This window comes from Pezoporus wallicus, unplaced genomic scaffold, assembly GCF_028554395.1.
Source record: "Pezoporus wallicus isolate ANWC-B61680 ecotype Strahan unplaced genomic scaffold, APGP_CSIRO_Pwel_v1 contig_3017, whole genome shotgun sequence".
NCBI lineage: Eukaryota > Metazoa > Chordata > Aves > Psittaciformes > Psittacidae > Pezoporus > Pezoporus wallicus.
The window spans coordinates 3,986,075-4,007,775 of NW_026638957.1; the positions used below are offsets into that span (position 1 = coordinate 3,986,075).

The following is a 21,701-nucleotide window of genomic DNA, read 5'->3' on the forward strand; positions in this document are numbered from 1 at the left end:
TTAAAAAAACTTAACTCTTCAGTTTTTTATCTAATACCTGTTGTCTTTCTCTTGTTTTAACTGTGTAAGACTTGTGGTGCTTGTGACAGATGCTGGATTCATAATTCTGGAGACTGAAGTACTGTATTTATTCACAGAGCAGATACAGCATGGAAAGCGGCTGTGCAATGTCCCTGTTTGCCTAAACCCCGACTTGGAGGGACCGCCACTAAGACTCAGAGGTTAGTTCAGTGCCCATTTGACCTGATCTCTCCACTAAGAGTGCCAGGAAGTTTTTGGGTGCTGAATGGTGCTGAATTTTATGCTCCATTCAGCTGTATTAAAACCCTCAACTGTCCTGCAGATTGTAGGTTGTTGAAAAATTATTAGACAAGACATTTAATTTAAGACAGAGGCAACTGATAAGGAGTGCTGGCTTTGCTACTGTTTGTTTTGGCTGTCAACCTGGAAAGAAAAGATTCTGTATACAGACTGTGGTTGAATCTCATTTTTTTATGAATTCTTTTCCCTTATGGCCAAAGTACATCCAGACTTTCTTACCGCCTTGTAGTGGGCCAGTGACCTACCTTCTTTGCATAAATCATGGCTTTTTTCCTGCTGTTCAGTGCAGGAGAGAGGACATTTTTATTTTGAGTAGTGAAGTCTTATTCCAACAATGTAACCTGCATTATGACTGTTTTAGCATTTGTGTGCTGCAGCGGGTCTTGTATCTAGAGAACATGACAGTTAAACTTCCGAAGATATTGCAGAAGGATTGTTATTCATTTGTGTGTGGAGGAGAAATGGCTAGAAATCTACTCCTGTAGATTTTCGTTCTGTATGGATTCCTACATTACTGAAGAATATCCTGGATTTCCTGGAGTGTCTGCTTATATCCAGCAAAATGTCAGCAGACAATTATGAAGTACTGAACTCTGTATGTAAAAAATATTTCCTTTCATACTTAGTACGAAGTGGTGGTTCAAGACCTGTCTCATTCTTGTGAAGCAAGCCCATCATCTCTCCACATAAAATATGTGGAGCATGTTGGATTCTTTTGCCTGAGATCTGATACTAGATTTGATTTTTCTGCAGTAACTGGTATTATCAGAAATTCCATCTAGCTTAGGTGGAGAAGCTTCCTCTTGTTTGCATAGCCAATTATTATCAAACAAATGATAACAGAGAATCTGTAAAACGAAGCAACCAGCAAGACAGCGGATAAAGGATTACTTAATCTGAAGTTGAATTGGCGTCAAAAGGGCTTTGATGCTCTCCTAAAACCAAAAGGAGCTTTTCATAGATGGGTCGTTGGAATGAGATGCCCTTGGGGACAGCTTACACGGTGACAGTGTCTACCAGCTGAGCTCCCTGGATTCAGTATTGAAGCTGAACTGTATGGAAACAGGAGTAATGCTGTCTCTATCATGTCGGCTACATGTGGCAACAAAAACTGAGATACTTTAAGAGTTGAATCTCTCTGTTTTAATGACCTGGAGAATAAAACTGCTAGCAATATTTAAATGATCATCACAAGGCATCTCAGATGAATGACATCACTCATACATCACAATAGCTTTGATCCAAGTTTCTGATGGCTCATGAGAGAGTCTGATTATTCTTCTTGAGGTTTTCTTAGCACCTAGACTAGCTGGAGAGTTGCTTCTTTTGGTTCTTTTTTTATCTTCTTCTTGTTTTGTTTTTGGTTTTGGTTTGTTTTGGTTTTTTTTGGTTGTTTCTTTTTTGTTACTGTTGGTCTGCTTAATGAAAACAAAGAGACGAAGGGAGGACAATCACCATACTAAAGAGATGTTAGACTGTCAGACTACACTATATTGCTGTAATTCTGGAAAGCGGCACTCAGAGAAGCCAAGAGTTTGCCTCTTCCATGATACATATCTTTGCATCTTAAAACAAGCCTCTGTCAGAAATCAGGTGCACAAATATGCCAAAAGCAAAGGGAGCCCCATTTGTTGGCATGATCACAGTGAGCATGCCATCAACTGAAAAACTCAGGTTTGGCGAATAAAGACACTTGTGAAGATATTCAGTGGAAAGCATTTCTAATCATCAACCGTCCAATGTTCTTAATGTTTCTCAGCTCCATATGAATTACTTCTAGCTGTCCTTTCCCGATTTCTCTCCTATGCCTCTGATAAGGATGGCACGAATTGATTGATGGCCTGGTCTTGAGACATATGAACTTGTTTGCTTCTCTGTGTCAGTGAGAACTGTGGGAAGCTAATTCCCCAGAAGTACAGGGGAAGACTGAAAATCCTCGGGTGTCCAGTCTCATAGCAACTGTAGAATCGTTCTCTCTCCCTAAAAAATGAATAGATACAATTCCATCTGCCTTCCTGGAAATTTTGTTCTTTCTTATCTTTTTCTGCATGGACTTTTCTTTTTTTAATTGATAGTTCTAGGTAGTTGGAATGATCTAGCAGAAGCAAAGAATATGCTCTATATCCTTTTGTAGATATGCTTTATTTCTTACTCCTATGCACAGTAGAACCATTATGGCTCTTCTTTAGAAGTCTGCTTTTCAAACAGTTTGAATTTCTCTTCAGTGATTTTCTTTCTTTCTTTTTTTTTATCCCTAATTGCCTTAAGGTGCCACAAAATCTAGCTTGCTGTCAGCACCCAGTATAGTCAGTATGTTTGTACCTGCACCAGAAGAATTTGCTGATGACCAGCCCATTATGATGACTGACAAGTAAGTTTTTTTTCTGTTCCTTCTGAAGAAGTAGTTGAACTTCAAACAGGTTAAAGTATAGATATACCTCATGGAAATGAAGTCCGTTCTATCATTTATCTCTGTGCTAAGTTTTCAGATATTTTTTTCTTTTTACACCAAGGTAAACATTTTCTAAACACTGCGCACAAGATGTGCTTGTAATTCAATAGGACCGATGTGAATTTGCACAGGCAAAATTATGACTCAGGCACTTCTGTGCACAGAAGGCATGGGGAGCACTTTCTATTTGTATTTTAAATCAAGGGTTCCTTGTGATCCATCAGAAACTGCTTTCACCTTAGGGAAAAAAAAAAAAAACAACAAACCCAAAACCTTTTAAAAAATTCTTTTGGATTTCTGTTGAAATAGGTAACCATTGATGTGTAATTAACACAGCATTTTTAATGCTGATACTTGCTTACACCAAACGTTTGCAAACCTTAATTGATTGGTTAAAAAGCCTAAAGGAAGTGTAAGTAAGTGTACTCATTTAGTAGAGGAGTAGAGCAGTCAGCAGGGAGCCATGCGCTGATTTGGTAAAAAATTGTGAAGAGAAACCAGAAGTTCTTGTTTGTGGTTCTGCACTCAGTCTAGTAGACAGACACACCAGGCTGATCACCAAAGCTCTGACACCACCTAACACACAGACCAGCTGAGCTTGTCTTTCGTGACTTTGTTGTCATATTTTCTTTCTGTTCAGTGACAAAGGCAAGAAAATTGCCTGTACAATTCCATTGAGTTAAAATACCACAATCTGTTGGAGTCATTAGCAACCAGTTGATCAAATTAAGAAAGCCTTCCTACTGGACAAAGTTTCCCACATTGGTTTGCCATTTTCGTAAGTTGTGAAAGGCTGTCTCATCTCTTATATCTGACATCCCCTTTATAAATAGACATTATGGAGTCCTTTCAGAGCTTAGTCAGTTGTCTGTGAACATTTCAGGAAGGACAAGTGACTCGGCAGCAAATCTGCCCTGGGAAAGGAAACTTCTCTGAAACCTTAGGTTCTGTGACCCTGAGAGGTCCTTTAAATTCTTTCTTAATAGCTGTAACTGCTGTGGGAACCAGTCAGATCATTGTTTCCCGATTGTATAATTTGTTATTCATAATTCATGACTGAGATGAAGGACAATGTGAAATTGTTCCATCTCTAAGATCATCTATGATTATCATTATGTCTGTGGTGCTAAACAGAAGAGTACCGGGGACTTAAGCCCTCGCCCCCCACAAGTCACATGAATTGGCTGGTGTTCACATTGCTGAGGGCTAATCCTCACTGCTACAGATTTCTCTTTGATGGTGCAAACTGAAGCAGTGCAATACTGTGAGGGAACTGGCTAACAGTTAGATGCAAAAGAAGGCCTGCCATGTAGCCCTGCTTCATTTGACAGTGAAGAAACAGCCAGTGCAGCTGCTGAGATGCTTTATTAATGTCTGAAAGCCATGGACTGTCATTAATTATAGAAAGATCACAGTTACATTATTTTTCTAAACACGTTTTGAATACAGTGTACTAAATAATAGTGCTTTAAAAAGACATAATTATACATATATGTATGTACAGTAATACTTCGTTTAAAATTTGTTAATGTCAGTTTTCAAAACTGTTATTTGCAGGTGTCATGACTGTGGGGCTATTCTTGAAGAATATGATGAAGAAACGCTAGGCCTGGCCATAGTTGTGCTCTCAACCTTCATTCACCTTAGTCCAGACTTGGCTGCTCCTCTGCTGCTGGACATCATGCAGTCTGTAGGAAGGTAAATCCAGGACTTTCCTCTCTCCCATATGATTGAAAGAATTTTGTGCCTTGAGTTGGATTTACATCACTGTATGAAGTTATATATTTTAGAACCCTTAAGTGAATAACATACGGTTATGTCTCTTGCTTTGTTACTCACCATTTTTTTACTTTGTTATGTAACTTATTCCACTGTCACTTCAGTTTTGGCCAGCTCATTTGATGTCCTCCCTTTTTACCCTCCAAAGGGAGGTTCCACCTTGGGATTCTCTCCGGCTTGTCCCACTGTAAGCAGTGATGTAAAGAATTAATTCAGTCTTCTGCAATATCCTTATATTACTTGGGTGACCTGTGTATTACCTGAACAGCAGCTGATGCAGCAATTGGTGTGCTTTCTAATCCTGTTTTATTTGAAGAAAAATTTACCCTTAGTTTTTATTCCTCCTTCTAGTTGCTCCTTGAACCATTTTTTGGCTTGCCGCCTTGTGGTTTTTACATTGGATCTCTCAGAATTCATGCTCTTTTCAGCTTTCATTTGAGACGTGACTTAAGTTTCTTGGAAGAAGTCTTCCTTTTTCCTAATAATCTCCCTCACCTTTCCTTTCTTCTGCTCTCTTAAAGTCTTTTCTTACAAGTGGGGTACCTTGGCCCTGTGCTTCCAGTGTAGTGTTCTTAAACAGTCTCTGTGCTTCTTGTAAAGACTGAATTCTCTCAGCTACCCCTTTTTGCTGCTTTGACAGAATTTTTCTCTTTTATGTAGTTCCTGCTTTAAAAGTTATGCAGAAATGTGGCCAGCTTTTCTGAGTTCTGTTGTTCCTGGAGGACTGTTGACTCCTGGGCATGATCATTCATTAGCATACCCAAAGCTTTTCAGACTTTTCAACCATATTTTGTATGCTAATTAAGACTAAGTAAAGAGTTGCATCTCCTTATGAGGGCTTCCTAACCAGGTGCTGCACAAGATAGTCTCTGATAAGGTCTTAAACATTTAGTGTCTATTCTTTTTCTCTTGTGACCTTTCCTCAGTGTGCATGGGATAATAGAAGTGCACCATTACTACTGTATTAACTTGTCACTACTGCCTTGGCCACTTGCACAACCTCCTGCCTGCAAGGCAGATGATCTCCAGAGGTCCCTTCCAATCCTAATGATGTGTGTGATTCTGTGTATATGAGGTGGGATGGATGCTTTGGGTATTTCCGAATAAACTTCTGAACAGCACTAATAGTGCAGAAATGACATACTGCTCTCCTTTTTCATGTTCTTTTCAATGACTGAAGGTAAAATTTCTTGACTCTATCTTTTGCAGGGGTGCAGCTCTTCACAGCTCTGCCTCTTCACTACCTCCCACTTCCATTTAAACACAGCAGGTAGGGTTAGCTGCAATTATGCAAGCTTCCATTAGCTGCAAGGCTGCAGTTCCCTGCTGTCACTGCTAATGAACTCTGATGGAAGCAAAGTTTCTAATCTAGACAGATACTGTCCATTCTGCGTGATTCTTTTAAGTACAACAGTGCTACAGCTACAGAGAGGAAATAATTTGGAAGATAAATTATCAAGGGATGAGGGTCAAGTGGGCTATCTTTTCCTGTGCTTTGAGGAAGAAGTACTGTGTCTTTGGAGTGAGACACCTGATTGTTTTACAGCAGCAGATGGCATGCAACATGGGGTATTCCTGGTAAATGTCCTGTGGTTTTCCTACTTCTAAGTCCAACAAGAAGCTCCTCACAAAGGAATTATTTTGAATGTATGCAAAATAAATAGCATATACAAACAGAGAGGCATTCAGGAACTTCATCTGTGTAACTAAAGTAATTGTCTTTCATTCAGCAGTGCCATATCATTACGTCTAAATACCAATATGACAGCAGAGGTGAAAATGAATTAGACTCGCAGTTCTATTCTTAGTAAAAGAAATACTACTTTCATGCTTAGAAGAGGAAACAAGGAGTTAGGAAATGAAGAGTGTTTAAGAATACCTAAACAAGACATAGAAAGATTTTTAAAAGTTATTTGGGTACCCGCAGGTACAGATAGGCATCTATTTTCAGAACAGAAAAAGTTCTTGATTCCAGTTCCTGACAGCTTGACAGTTTTAGAAGACTCTGGCATGCACTTAACTTTATGTTCTAGTTCCTGAATATAGTTTTTTGACTCATTCGTTCCTGTTTCATTGATTTACAAAGAGATTTAGGTTTCAGAGCTTCAAAGCCATTTAGGCATTTAGATTCTTTAGTTAGTAAGGATCTTTGAAAAGCTTAACTTCTGTTCTTAACATGTACAAATTTGAACACATCCATTTATTGTCTACTGTCCATTTACTGTTCTGCTTTGTGGTCGGCAAGGTGGAGGTACTGATGGGGGTTCATGGCCTTTGTGCAACAAAATATTTAGAGTAGTAATGATAAATACATACAAGCTATACATTTCAACAAGTTTCAGATGTTCCAGGTATTTAATGTTCTTATCTCATGAAGTTTTTCTGGTTAGAAATCAAATGTTTTGTTTATCATAAAATCCCCACTTGCATTATTGTGTTCACAAGGATTAAAAACATTGCTTAGGACTTTGATTTCTTTTAGAAGAAATATTTTATGCATGCTTTAGTTAATTTTTTGAAAATAAGTGATTAGTCTCATTGCATTCTGCAGAAATTTTCATGTACTTTAGTGTATATATATTGCTATAGTTATTCCAGAATCAAGGTTTGTATTTTCTGAAGGCAGCTTCAGACCTGTTTTCACCCAGAATTAGGTTTGCATACCAGAATGTCTATGCTGTATTTTAGTTTGGACTCCTCTTAAAAACAGTGGAGTCAGGGACTCTAATGTTTTTTTCTAATTTTTGCTGGGACAGCTGAGGATAATGTAGTTTTCAGTCCCCTGCACAATCCACCCTGAGATTATTGCACTGTGACCCCAGCTTGTCATGCATCATAATGAAAATCACCATGCATTTTGGTTTATATGGATGCATTCAGCTGAGCTGCCTTAGGGCCCTTATCAGGTTTTGCAGTGGTGACTACAGAAGAAACTGACTTCAGACAGGCTGACAGAGAATTGAGCAACAGCTAAATCCAGCCTAAAAGGATCATGAATCAAAGATAAACATTGAAGGCAGATCATCGGCAGATTTGAATTAGTGTAGCTCTATGGACTTTCCATTTAGACATATCAACTGATACCAGCTGAAATACAGATGCGCTGCAGGTGAAAGCAAGAATTGCATGGTCTTTTGTATGTAACAAATGCTACCAGTGTATGCCTTTATGATTGCTTTTAATGACTTTTAGTATTAAAGTTGTGTTGCTTTGATATAAGCCCTGATTCTGTTCCTTTACATGTCCTGGATATTGAAATGCATGGTTTTTCTTTAAGACTGTGTTCAGTATCTTCATCACTGAATGCCCATATTTGGCTTTAAAGTCTGTATTTAGGTACTAAAATAAATGACCTGATTTTTGAGAAACCAGTATTTCTCATCTGACCTTGTAAGAGCTCATAGGTACTTCGTGTTTCTGGAATTAGGCCAGTTATTTAGGTGCCAATATCTGGAACTAGAAACCTTACTTCAGACTGCCAAGTAGAGAATTTTGGCTTAATCTCTAAGTAATTAAGTGTTGCTGTGTTAATCAGAAACAATTCAGTCAGTAGGCAGCTTCTAGCAAATGTGTTTTTTTCTCCAAATCCCTCCAGGTTAGTAATTATACATGATGTGTATGTAAGGCAATAGCTTTACTTCATTATCTTCCTGCTAGCTAGGCAAGTAGATTTGTGTTTAAAGCTGTTAAATATCTGTGAGACTGCAAGACTGAATAGAGTGTATATGTTGTGCAAATATGATTTGACTGAATTTAGAAGACCTCTTCAGAAGACCTTTCTGATGACATTTTGAATGTTCTCTAAAGTTCTTGTTTATTATTAAAAAAAATCCCGAACAACTTTATTGGCTTACTTAGAAATTAAATACCAAAAAACCTCACATGTGAGCTTCACTTTTTTATGTTTTTTTATTCCAGGTTGGCATCAAGTACCAGTTTTTCTAATCAAGCAGAAAGGTATGGTAGTAAAAGATACCTTGCCCAAAATGAAACAATTAATCTAAAGTATCCTCCTCTCTGGCACTGAAATTGCCTAAATTTAACTTCTTAAAACTTTATAAAGGTTTGTGAGTAAGAGGAAAAAACCTGTCTTTTCCACTTGTTTCAAGTATCTTTTGTGTTCTGATGATGAACAGGAACCCATATTCATATGTGTTGAACTTGAAAAAAGATTCAGGCAAAATTTAAAGATGCCTTCTGGATTCCACTATTTTAGTGCAGGTTTTTCTAGCTGGTTCTTTGTTCAGTATTTGTCTTGATAAATGATCTCCATGCATTCAAGCAAGTGAATCATACTTGGCCATGGAGAACTCCTGGTAGTCATGTCTCATTATGTAAATGAGATGCTGAATAGGATAAATTCATTTTGAGAAGCTGTAAAACTTGTTAAGATCTGCAGTTTATGAGTAAATAGATAATACTTTAGCTTTTTAAATGAAACCATTAATTTTACAAGTGATTAGGAATTACATCATCTCTTGAAGGAAGCTGCAAGAGGCAAAAAATATAATGCATGTGTTTACCTGTTTTTCATGTGTTTTATGGTAAAGCCAAGAACCTTATCCTACATCATTGAAATACACAGGATGAGAGCAGGTTTATATTTCAAACTCAGATGACTCACAAATAAAACTGTCTGGAAGATCAGAGAAAATGCAACTAACTATTTATTGAGATGTAAATACTTTAGGCATGCGTACATAGCTTTTGCAGCTCTACATAGTTGAGCTGAAGTCATAAAATCAACATGCTGAACTGTGTGTTGGGATCAGGACAGTTCTGCTTTTGACTGTCTCACTCATAGCTGAACGCTTCCATAATTGAATAGGATCATCTTTATTTTTTCCTTGTAGTCAGCTTTGAGACGTGTTTCATCTGCAGTCAATTTCTTTCCCCCTCCATTTCCTTCCCTTCATTTCAGTATGATGATCCCTGGAAATGCTGCAGGTGTGGCCAAGCAGTTCCTCCGTTGTGTGTTCCATCAGCTGGCTCCCAATGGTATCTTCCCCCAGCTCTTCCAGAGCAATATTAAAGGTAATGTGCAGTACCTGAGTGCACTTCTGACCATTTCAGTTCTGTCTGTATGGACAGCCAGTGCAAAAATGTAATCTGAATTTCAGATGGAAGTTTTTTACGGACCTTGGCCACGTCTCTTATGGACTTCAGTGAGCTGAGTTCCATTGCTGCTCTGAGCCAGCTGTTAGAGGTATGTTGGCAATTGGCTCTGTTAATGGTGATAGTTTTATTAGCATTATCAGGTATATTGAATCACTTATCCACATTCAGTAAGAATTCAAACTTGCATCACCAAAAGCAATGTGAATTTTTGTCCCTGAAAGCAGGATTAGGCTGCCCTTAGCATTTTCCTTCTGGGTTCTGCTGTCACTGATGGTAGGTATTGTTTGTTTGATTTTTTTTTTTCTTTTTTTTTTTGGTTTCATTTTTTTTGTTTTGTTTTCATTTTCTCAGAAAATTCATTTTCTTCAGCTCCTGGAGCTGGAGAAAATGAAACATGAAACCACACACTGGTAGTGTGGGCTATCCCTTCCCTCAGCGGTTTGTGTTTTTTTAGGAACATGTCTGTTCATACATCTCAGTTCTCCCTCTCCCCTGTATCTGGTGGCAGCTTCTCCAAGAAGACCAAAGATTTGTTTCCTGCCTTTCACTGATTATATCCTGTGCACTTGGCTTGTTTCTACTGTAACTTTTATCCTCCCACTAGCACTAGTCACTTCTATGTATCCTGCTCTTCCAAAAATATGGCAGTTGCTCTATACAGATATTTTTGACATCACTTTAAAACTGCTTATGTCTTTCCAGGCCTGACATAAGCCAAAAAAGCATACATGGTCTACTGAACATTAATGAACATATCTCTTTTAAAATTGTCCAAAGGAAAATGGACAGTCAGCTGGTGAATATTTTAGGAGTTCTGCTCTTTTTTTACTGCCATGCCAGTCTAAGCAAGTTATAAGTAAGAACCCTGCTTATAACATTTTGGCTCAAAATTGCTTGGTCAATACTTTAGGAACTAAACTAGACTTAACTGTCATATGCACAGTTCAAAATCCCTGCACAACATATTGTCATTAGCACTATAGAAGAGATATGTAGTATTTGGTCTGGACAAATTCACCTTGGCATTTCCAAATACTGCTTAAGGGACCATTTCTGCATGTGTACGCTTGTTTAAAGAGTGTTTTCTTCCCAGGGTTTAAACAACAAAAAGAATTTACCAGCAGGGGGTGCAATGCTACGCTGTTTAGAAAATATCGCTACCTTCATGGAAGCCTTGCCAATGGATTCACCCAGCAACCTCTGGACCACAATTAGTAATCAGTTTCAGACCTTCCTTACTAAACTCCCCTGTGTTTTGCCACTTAAGGTATGATGTATGGACATCTGAAATGAGCTATACTACCATTGGTCAGGATGTACCAAAAGAGTGGGAAAGCTGTGGGTGAGAAATTGGAGCAGGATGTTGTGAATATTTTCTTATGATTCAACTGATGTCTCCAAAGGACTGGATATATTGTATATTTGATCTATGACTTTAATTATATTTTCTGTGGGTAACAATAGCAACTCTGACAAGAGTACTTTTCACCTCTTAGTTGGCTTTTTTCTGTATAATTTCCATACCCTGTGCTTGTCAGATTAGAATACTGCATTTGAGAGAATTGCCATTCCGGCAATAAAAATCCATCTGGTTTTAACTGTTAAGCCAGAAGTCTCAAGAAGACCAGCACCACCTAATTAAGTTGCTAAAAGTACATGATGGTCAAGACAGGCAGAGAGAACTGAGACTACTGGGAATTGAGCCTAGCCTGTTTGGCTGACTGGGCTGTAGTTCTGGCTTTAATCAGAATGTAGCTGCAAAAACTAAATCTAGAACCTTTGTGCTCTGATTTCTGAGTGCTCAGAGGACATACAGAGGGATCTTATCTCCTAGTGTATGTATTTCCAGATGTCTTTTCAGTAAACACAGTAAGAATTTTTCTGAGTCTTTCCAGTAAACATGGGATTTTTATGCCCTTATTCTGACTTTAGTCTGTGCAAATAAACTGATGGGTAATTTCTTCTGTGCAAAGCAGTGTTGCTCAGTATGAGCTGAGGGATCCAAAATCTGTCTCTTTTGCAAATTCATTTCTATTAGAGTGAAAATAGATTTCTTGGAATTTTTTGTCATAAGGGGGGTGAAGTTAACTTTTCTACAATAGCCCCTTAGTGCAATTTTCTCACCTCAGGGCCCATTCCATGGTAGTTTACCAATGAAGGAGTATGACTGTGTTCAGGAATAGACCAGTTTAGTCAAAGGAAGTCATGATAAATCATCAGGGATCATTTTTTTCAGGCTTCACTGATAACTTATTTATAGTTGCTACCACTAAAAGTGAGATGTGCTTAAAAATGTACTAACTGGTTTTTTTTTTCTTTTCTTTTTTTTTTTCCCCTTCTTTCCTACCTTTAAATATGTTTACAGTGTTCTTTAGATTCTAGTTTAAGAATCATGATTTGCTTGGTAAAGATACCTACCACTAGTGCCACCAGGGTAAGTTCTAAGAAGACAAAACTGTTGCCTCAGATGTATCCAGCCTGTGTTGTTCTATGGATGTGTTCTTATCCCCTAGCTAGGAAAATGTTATATATAAGCATAAAATTGTGCAGTCTGATACTCCTTGGAGAGCGATTAGAGCTTTAGAATCTAGGATACAGTAAAGTGCGGGTCACATAACATTCCTGTGGGTGTGAATGTGTATCTTCTTAAAGATTTGATGTTCGTTAGAAGTTCTGCAGTACAATTCCACTGAGGTCAGCGAGGCTTTCATGCATAAAAACTACAGAATGTCTTATATCTCATAAGACTCTGTCAGAGGTGAAAGTATTTTCTGCTTTTTTACTTCTAATTTCTCACACAAGCATGAAGGCAAATGCTAGGTAGAACAGTCATTTGACCAAAACAGTGTAAATCCCAGCAAGATAGCCTCTGAGCTAAACATAATGCTGTTCCATTCAGGCATTTCAGAGTTGGAATGCTTTTTCTTTCCTGAGCAACCAGTTATTGATTTTTCTAAGTCATGTCATTGCAGAGTCTTCTGGAGCCTTTTTCAAAATTACTAAGCTTTGTAATTCAGAATGCTGTCTTCACTCTGGCCTACCTGGTGGAACTGTGTGGGCTGTGCTTCCGGGCCTTCACTAAGGTAACAGTGAGACTCTTTATCTTCCTTTAGGGACAACTGAAAATAGGATAGATAAATACCTACTTCCCTCAAGTAGCATATTTGTAAGTGAAGATTAAATCAATATCAAGTTTTAGACATATCAACAGTTTTGTGAAGATTAAATCAGTATCAAGTTTCAGACATATCAACAGTTTTATTGTAGTTTAGCTAATCAAGTAGTGATCATGATTCAGTGCCTTTTAACAATACTGAGTTTCACACTCAGTATAGACACAGGTAAAGGGAACCTGTTTAAAACATTGCTCAGAAAAACATCTTGGTGTGATTTCATAACTTGGAGATTTTTTTCTCTTATAGAGATGATAACTGGTATTCATGCATGACTTAACATGTCTTTACAGTTATATCATTCCTAGTCCACAAGTTTAGCCACATACCTTGTGCAGTAAAACTTAACTCAAATATTCCTGGTAGTGCCATTTGAGAGCACAGCTGTGAGGGGAGGCAAAACATAGCTAAGTAAAATGGGAGACTCAAAGTTGGAAACTTCTCAGCTTAGATCCTATTACATTCTGTATTAAGTATCTAACTTTGGCATGCATGGCTCTAAGATGTGTAGAAAATAGAACAGTATGTGTGCACCTTTAAAAAAGTATTTAGGATTCCTGGATGAAAGCTATTTGTATGTTTTACAAATAATAATAGCTATTATTCAAGTTTAGTTTTGCATCTATCAGTGAGAAGCAACAACCAAATCCATAAAAACTAATCAAATCTTTTAGTAAGGCTCTATATACTCCATTATGTGCATTGTTGAGGTACTAAGCAATAACGTTGCTTCAGCTACTAACTGCACAGTTTTCCATCTTTGATATGTTTGTCAAAACAGCAATTAATCCTCAGGAATCATTCTCTCAAAAATAGCTACAAGAATTTCTGTATTGATAATGTGCAACTGAGCATGTGTTGCTTCAGTCTTAATAAGGCTTAAAATATCACCGGACAAACCATAAAGAAGAAATTCTAAAAGCAGTGACACTCTCACAAGAAAGTAAGAAAAACTTCTACTAGTTGTGATGGTTTGAAGCATTATATAGAAACTAACAGTTTGTTTAATTACATTAAGAAAACTAGCTTTTTTTGTCTCATTTGAAAGAGAAGAGTTTATGAAAGAAAAAAGTCATGAATACAGAAGAGACTGGCTTTTGGAAGTAATTTGACTCAGATCTATGGTTAAGGGTTTGGGCAAGGTAAACTGAGAAAAATGTTAACTTGAAGGCCAATAGTGTTTGTTTTGGTTTTTTTCTTTTTTTTTTTTTTTTTCATTGAAACCAAAAAAGCCCCATTTAAAACTGAAGAACTGAAGCAAAGACATTCCTCTTGCATTTGTGGTCTGATAAGACTGTTTCCTATATGCCTGCTAAAGCAAATTGTAAAATACAGGAAGTGTTTCACTCCTCTCATACTCTGCAGTTTTGGTTATTTCATGAGAATTTTATTAAAATGATGGTATTAAAAATCCCCATGTGTTTCTTGCATGCCTCCTGGTTTAATGTTCTATTGATATATTGAGTACTTAATTGTATGCAGGAAGCTTGGGTTATAGCGCTTGGTAAAATTTCTTTCTTGATTTAGTTTAGTGCAACCTGGTGACCCAGAAGTGGAATCATAAGTGAATGGTCTCCTGCAATTTACAGCCACAAAATGCTCTAATTTAGTTGGATTCCATACTATGTTATCTTATTTCTGAAAGCTAACCATGGTTTCACATTAGAATGATTAAATGAATGACTGCTGTTAGAAAAAACCCAAATCAGTTGTGATGTCTGTTTCTCTACAGTGGAAATCACTGTAGCCAAGTAAGAGCGTTGTTTATGATAAAGTACCACCTAAAAATGAATTCCAGAAGGAACATCATTTATGAACATTGAAACTATTAAAATTTAATTACTTGTTTTGCAACTTTGAATGTTCTGGCTGGAACAAAAGAACAACTTTCATCTAAGATGTGGAGGTTTCTTATGTTTTTGAAGGCAAGTTACTCTGACATGCACTCTGTAGAGGTCAGTGCTGTACAGCCGTTACAAATCTTTTTTTATATCCAACATTCTCCTAATACCCTGTGGCAGGAATATCTCAGTTTCTCTTGTCTTGGAGCCAGAAGACTCAAGTCAATCTGATAATTCCCTGTCTGAGTTTCTGTTCCAGGTCAGCAGTTTGATTTTTCAATGCCTGTGGAAGTTGAGGCATCTCTTCTGTGGATTGTAATCTTATCTTTAGTTTTCTTTTCAAGCATCTTAGGTTCCTAAATGGGCAAGATTTGGCTTTCTGATCTCTTGCAGCTGTAGAAGCTTGAACCTAAACTTAGCCGTTTGCTAGCATTCTGCTATTCTTAGTAAGTAAATGCAGAACATCACTGAATTGGACATGACATGATTTTGCTATTGTATTTTTTGAAACGGGTGATCTTTGATATTTGTAATTACTGTAGTAGCAACAGAGATAAATGAAGAATTTTGCTTTACACTGGCTTCCTTGGAGCATAGCATACCACTCCATTAAAGAACTAGATTTATTATTCGTATTATTGAGTTTGGGCCCTGAGATACTGCCAGAAAAAAAACTTGAGTAGTTTCATATTCTACACATAGTCCTCTGGCAAGTCACAGTTTGAAAGTTGCAAGGCATTTTTTCTTAGGAATGCATAGACGTTTGAGAGGATTAATTTGGCTGAACAGAGGCTAAAGGGGTTGTATTCCTGACTCTTTGATACCAGGTTTACACACATAGCTCCCCTGGGTGTAATACTTATGGACAGCTCTGTGGCAGAGTATGAAGTTCTTAAAGTATGTTTATACATATTTGTGTTTAAACTGTGTTTATACATACGTATCTCCAGCAGAATGATAGGAATAAGTAGACTTCAGTCGGAAGGGTACTCTGGGCTATTGACTTCAGTGTCATCACTCTTGATTCACAATGCAGGAAGGAAGAGGTCAGATGTCAAACATTTTGCTTGAATTTGCTTCATATCTCTGCACTGCATGTGCTTAACAAACTTAAGAGTTTAGACTAGGAGACTTCTTTGAGAAAGAGTTAGTTCAAGGTCATATTATTCTTAGAGCCAGGGAAAGCTGGGGTTCCTGAAGGCTGTTCTTCGTACCTGGTATAGCACAGGTGTTAGTCTGTAAAACAGCTGCATGCTCTTGAAAGTATTTTGCCTCTCTTTTTTTCCAGTATGTGTAGGTAACTGCACTGGGTTACTGATAGAACTTCTGTGCATTGTTTGGGGGACGTAATAGTCAGATGTTTGAGCATGGCACTGCATTATGTACATGTCTGAGGACGGTGAAGGTGTCTGATGGTGGTAAGGATCGCTCTTGCTGATGAATTCTAGCAAGTAACCAGTTCTGTTTGCACCCTGAGTATTGTGCACCATTCTGGTTCCCCATTCCCAATCTGAATATAGTAGAATTGGAGAAAGTTCAGATAATGGTAACAAGAATGATCAAACAGTGGGATAAGTTCCATATACAGAGCAACCAATTCAGGGCTCTTCAATCTGAAAAAAAACAAACACTTATAAGAGTGTGAGGGGTCTGTAAGGTCACAAGTGACTCAGAGAGGGAGGGATAACTTCATACCTTTCCAATACAAGAACAAGGATGTATCAAGTTTGTAGGAACCAGTGTCAAAACAAATGAAGGGAAGTGGTTCTTCAACAGTGTGTGACTTCTTGCCAAGTACTGTGGGTGCTAAAAGTTGACATGGGTCCAAGAGGTCAGTGGACACATAAGTGTCCATATAAGTTCTAATCTCCACTGAATGATTTTTCCCCTGTTTTAAAATGTTTCTATTGTAGCAGCTGTAGCCAAGAGGGATTTTTTTTGTGTAAGTGGCAAAGTGCTACTAGTCTAATAAATGAAAATAGATGGCCAAGCTGCCTTAGTGCATGCACTCTTATTTTAAGGGGAATGACAACAGAAAAAAAGTACAGTAAAATATAAACCATTTCTGGCAGGTTTCATGAAAGAGTAATGCTAAATACTACTGCCAGTTTTGTTCTCCTGTGTCAATCCTTACTGCTTTCCTCTTTTGCTTTTTACGTAGTGAAAGCTATGCTGCATGCCTAGGCTTTATAACCGCTTTATAAAAATGTATCTATTTTTCACATGTGAAATATTAAAATCTTGGATATAGTGCCTGGTACATCAAAGGAAAATCACCCTGATTGATGTCTGTTCAGTCAAGTCTGTAGAATTACATAAATGATGAATGATGTGTGCTTTTTTGTAAGTTAGGAGAAACCAGTACACTTTTGTAACTTTTTTGTTCTCAAACTTAGATAAAAACTATCATTATAGTTTACTGTTGGGTGTCAGTGAATTTCAGGACATTCATAATTCTGTGTTTTTCTCTTGTAGGAAAGGGATAAATTCTACTTGACACGCAGTGTCATACTGGAGCTATTGCAGGCACTCAAGTTAAAGTCACCATTACCAGACATGAATCTGCTGCTGTTGGTGCAGGTACAGAAGATTCACATGTAATTCTCATAGTGATCCTGTCTCGGCCCAAATACAGGGGGAAGGGGCAGTGGGGTGGGTGTTGAGGAGCAAGTCCAACATGGTTGCAGGAAATACCAGCAATGTCAGGGAAGCAAGGATGTTTTGAATCAAAATCCAGTTACATTTTTAACCATAGGTGCATACATTTAGACATGGAAACACTAGAATTTAAGAATTGTCCTGGTTTAAGCCCAGCCAGCAACTAAGTACTACATAGTTGCTTGCTCGCTCCCCTCCACTCCCCAGTGGAATGGGGAGGAAAGTTGGGAAAAAACGTAAAAACCCATGGGTTAAGAACAATTTAATAATTGAAATAAAAGTAAGATATAAGAATGCAGCAACAATAATTATAATAATAATAGGAATAAAGACAGAAAAGGAGGAAGGAATAAACTCTGCCCTCTCCCCACAGTCCTTCTGGCTAACTCCCCCCAGTTTATATACCGAGTATGATGCTCTGTGATATGGAACATCCATTTGCCTCGTCCAGGTCAGCTACCCTGGCTGTGCTCCCTCTTGGCTTCTTGTGCCCCTTCTTACTGCAGCCAATGAGAGACTGAAAAGTCCTTGATGAGGGTGCTACTTAGCAACAACTAAAACATCAGTGTGTTGTCAGCATTATTCTTAGACTAGTTCTCAGACCAAAGCCAAAACACAGCTCTGTACCAGCTACTGGGAAGAAAATTAACTTAATCCTAGCTAAAACCAGGACAATAAGTAAATTTGGAATCTACATTTCCCAGGGCAATACTGACCTGTCTGTGCATGATTGCTGATGTTTTGAGGATCATAGAATGTATCTTGAGTTGGGACCCATAAGGATTATTAAGTCCATTTAGCTTCACATAAGGCAGCAGCTATCCCAGTGAGGCAGCTGCTTCCTTGTCTTCATATCATTACCCCAGAACAAGTAAGCAGTCTGTGTGGTAATGGGTGCCTGTTGATCATGGGACAAAACTCAATTTCTGTCTGTTCAGGCAGGCAATAAGCTGTCTTCAGTCCCTGAAGGCCATTCTCTTTTAGAATGGATTTTTCCATTGAAGGATACGTAGACAATATTTCTATTCCTTTGATTCTGTGGAATGAAGGTAGGCGTTAAGCTAGCTTTTTCATAGGAGAATCTAAGGAAGTAAGATACACACCTGTGAAAAACCTTTCTGCCTCCAAAATGCCAAGAGTGGCACTGTTTGGCACCACAAGCCTGTTCCATAAAAACAATTTACTGAAGTCCGTCAATTTTGTTCATAGGTAGTCTGCTCTCATTGTTTATAATGAGCTAACCATTATATGTGTTTAGTAACTTTATATGATGGGGGACCAGCATAGAAGAGCTCCATAAAGTTCAAGGAATATGTTAGTTATGTAGAACATTCATAATGCTCCCAGCACCACAGCTTCATTTACTCTTTCCCCTCCCATTAAGGAGTCAAAGCTTCATATAGCTTCCTATGGGCTCGTTTTCTTTTAAGTACTCATGCTTTACTCATAGTAAGTGAGTGGTTGCCTCTTGACAGAGAAATAATACTGACAAGTGAAATATAGCAGTTAGGATAACTCTGAAAATATTTATTATGCCATCAGGACTAGGGGAAGAAGTGGGGACAGGGAAGAATAACACTTGGGTTATATTCTTCTGGCGGTAAATTGTTATTTTGTTAAATCCATTTTAATCTAAAAAGCAGAAATTTGCCTGTTTTGGTTTTTTTTTTCCTTTTAAAGCCCAGACTTCTTTTTTCAGTCCCATCCAAGACCGTCAAATAACTTAACCACCAACCTCCAACCTCTTTCTATCTTACTGGTGCAGTGATGCAGCTTGATACTATGTGCATCAGTGTTAGCTGACTTGAACTGACTCCTGTATTACAGAATAAAGCAATTTTTCTGCATTGCTCCACTGTATTTCTCAGTCCTATGGCTACTCTAAAGGGTGACAACCCCATAGTCTAATCAATCCCGAATTCCTCATTTGAGAGTACAAGCACACCATGTCAGTTTTGGCAGTGGGATTTAAGTGGTAAACACTTGTCCTTCACATTGAGTCAATTGCCTGATAGACACAGTAAGCAAAACTCTTTCTTACATTATCTTCATAGGATAAAGATGAAACGATAATTGCCTGGGTTTTCCTCCTAGCACTGTTCCCATATGCTATATTCACTTTGGGATATATTTGTACCTTACACAACAGTATCTAATGTGGATTGAATGCCTTTTATGATGTCTCTTTTCAGAGGCTGATGAAGTGATTCATATTTCCTGCTATCCAAAGCAGCCAGCTTCTGGTTTTACACAGTCAGTGGTAAAGAATAGGGGTCGTAGTCAGACCATCTGCCATGGATACCTGCTGGAGGCATGATGAGTACATCTCCCATTGACTGTGCGAATTGGCAGCCCTCAGTAGTATGTGGTCTGAATCATTCAACAGCCTCTTGAATTTAAATACCATAGTAACCACTAAGCCCATTTTAAGCACTGTTGTAATATAAGAAACCTAGTAGTAAAAACCAAGTATGTATGTATCTGATTATTTTATTTTTTTCTGGTATCATGAATAGAATGAAGGGAATGGTTTACCTCTACCACACAAAGCTGCTACAATGTTAATCAAATTGTATGGTTTTGAATCACGGAATTGCAGAATATTTTGGGTTGGAAGGGACCTTAAAGATCATCTAGTTCCAACCCCCCTGCCATGGGCAGAGACACCTTCCATTAGACCAGGCTGCTCAAAGCTCTACCCAACCTGGCCTTGTTTTGTCTCTCCCTTTCAGCCAACAGTTTGTCAGCATCATTTTTGTGTTTGAAAAATAGTCCCCAAGTTCTTTCTTATTAATTTTTCTCCTTAAGAAAAGAGAATTATGTTATTACTTCTTGTGCACATAGCTGCCCTATTGCATTTTACACACCTCATCAATACAGAGCAACAGCATGTCAGGGGACACTAGTGATGGAGCAAGCAAAGGAAGACTGGAAAGTTAAAGGTGGTGCCCGTCCTTCCATTGAACCTATCTTCCATACAAAGCCTTCATCCTGTTCACCCCACTATGTTCTGCCTCTGCACCCACAGTGAACCATTTCAGAAGCAAGTCTTCACTTTTCAGGTTGCCTTGAAGTTTAAAAGTGACAGTTCCTCTTACAGGTCTGCAAAGCAACTCTTAGAGGTATGCATCAAAGACAGTGTGTGTACACTGCCTGTTAATTTAACAGGAATCCATAAAGCTATAGCAGAGTTAACATAGCACCAAAGAAAAGTGGTTTTGACTTGCAAGACAATCACATCCCCCTGGACATGTTAGCCTGCGAACAAGATTCTATATAGACAGCACACAGAGACCAGAGATACAGTAAAAATGTTCAGGATAACAAAGGAGGTAGGAGCACTTTAATGATAGATTAGTCGTGGGCTGATTAACAAAGGAGTTCCTAGGAATGCACATTTATTTGACACCCACATTCATCCAGGTTATGTGCTGCGATCAGTGTCACTGTTGACATCAGTGCTAAGATGAGAGCAAATTTTAACCACTTTATGAAGAATGGGAATTTTAAATAGATCACCCCAATCATTGCATAGGTGATTTGGATGATAAAGGGCACAGAAAGTCTGTCTCCTTGATTTGTCCTGGCAAATGAAAGTCATGATATGCATGCTACTGTTCCATGGGTTTCCATAGGAACTGCTTCTTCACCCAACATTTTGTTTCCCAGTACTTTTCTCCCACTCATTTTTCACCAGCACACATCTTCAGGATTTCCATTGACTTCAGATTATATGAGTGTCTCATTAGGATTTGCTTATTCCTTCAGGCTCTAAGGTTCAGTGTATCTCATCTGTTTTGTTTAGGTGACTCCTATTCTGGGCTGGACCTTCAGCCAATGTAAAGCAGTGATATATCTAGTGGTTCCACTTTATGTTTCTGTGAAGATCAGATTCATAAATTACTGAATAGGAGGAATTAAAATAACATATTTGTTAGGATAAGATTTTATAAGGTGATGTTTTAAAAACTCTGTTTATGAATGGAGGTGTAATTACAGATTATGGTATCTAGATGATTCACTAGTTAGCAGACATTCCCATTTAGACGTTATTTGAGGCACGGATCAGGGATGTGGTAGAGAGGCTGCCTGCTCTAGTAAGTCCCACGGATTATTACCCACTCCTGGTGATACATGTGGGTGCTAGGGATATAGATAGTAGTAGCCTGGGGAACATAAAGAAGGACTACAGAGCCCTGGGGGAGGTGGTTAGGATCTCTGGTGCTCAGGTGGTCTTTTCATCAATTCTCCAGGGTACAGGGGAGGACCTAAAAAAAGCTAGGAGGATTGGCCAGGTTAATAAATGGTTAAAAGGGTGGTGTCATAGTCAGGGATTTGGGTGTCTTGAACATGGGACCC

At 38.2% G+C, this 21,701-nt stretch overlaps 1 protein-coding gene across 12 annotated transcripts in view; it reads left to right on the forward strand.

The window, feature by feature from the left end:
• The window catches only part of UNC79 (unc-79 homolog, NALCN channel complex subunit), a 119,907-nt gene that overhangs the window by 72,800 nt on the left and 25,406 nt on the right, over positions 1–21,701 (forward strand). For all 12 annotated transcript variants that reach the window (XR_008972657.1, XM_057413434.1, XM_057413436.1 and 9 more), the window contains 10 exons: positions 138–221; positions 2,590–2,692; positions 4,331–4,471; positions 8,471–8,509; positions 9,474–9,586; positions 9,673–9,758; positions 10,764–10,937; positions 12,036–12,104; positions 12,643–12,753; positions 17,160–17,264. Coding sequence is in view for 11 of the 12 variants with exons in the window: in XM_057413434.1 (XP_057269417.1) it covers positions 138–221; positions 2,590–2,692; positions 4,331–4,471; positions 8,471–8,509; positions 9,474–9,586; positions 9,673–9,758; positions 10,764–10,937; positions 12,036–12,104; positions 12,643–12,753; positions 17,160–17,264 (1,025 nt within the window). In the remaining variant the exon portion in view is untranslated. The remainder of the gene's footprint in view (positions 1–137; positions 222–2,589; positions 2,693–4,330; positions 4,472–8,470; positions 8,510–9,473; positions 9,587–9,672; positions 9,759–10,763; positions 10,938–12,035; positions 12,105–12,642; positions 12,754–17,159; positions 17,265–21,701) is intronic.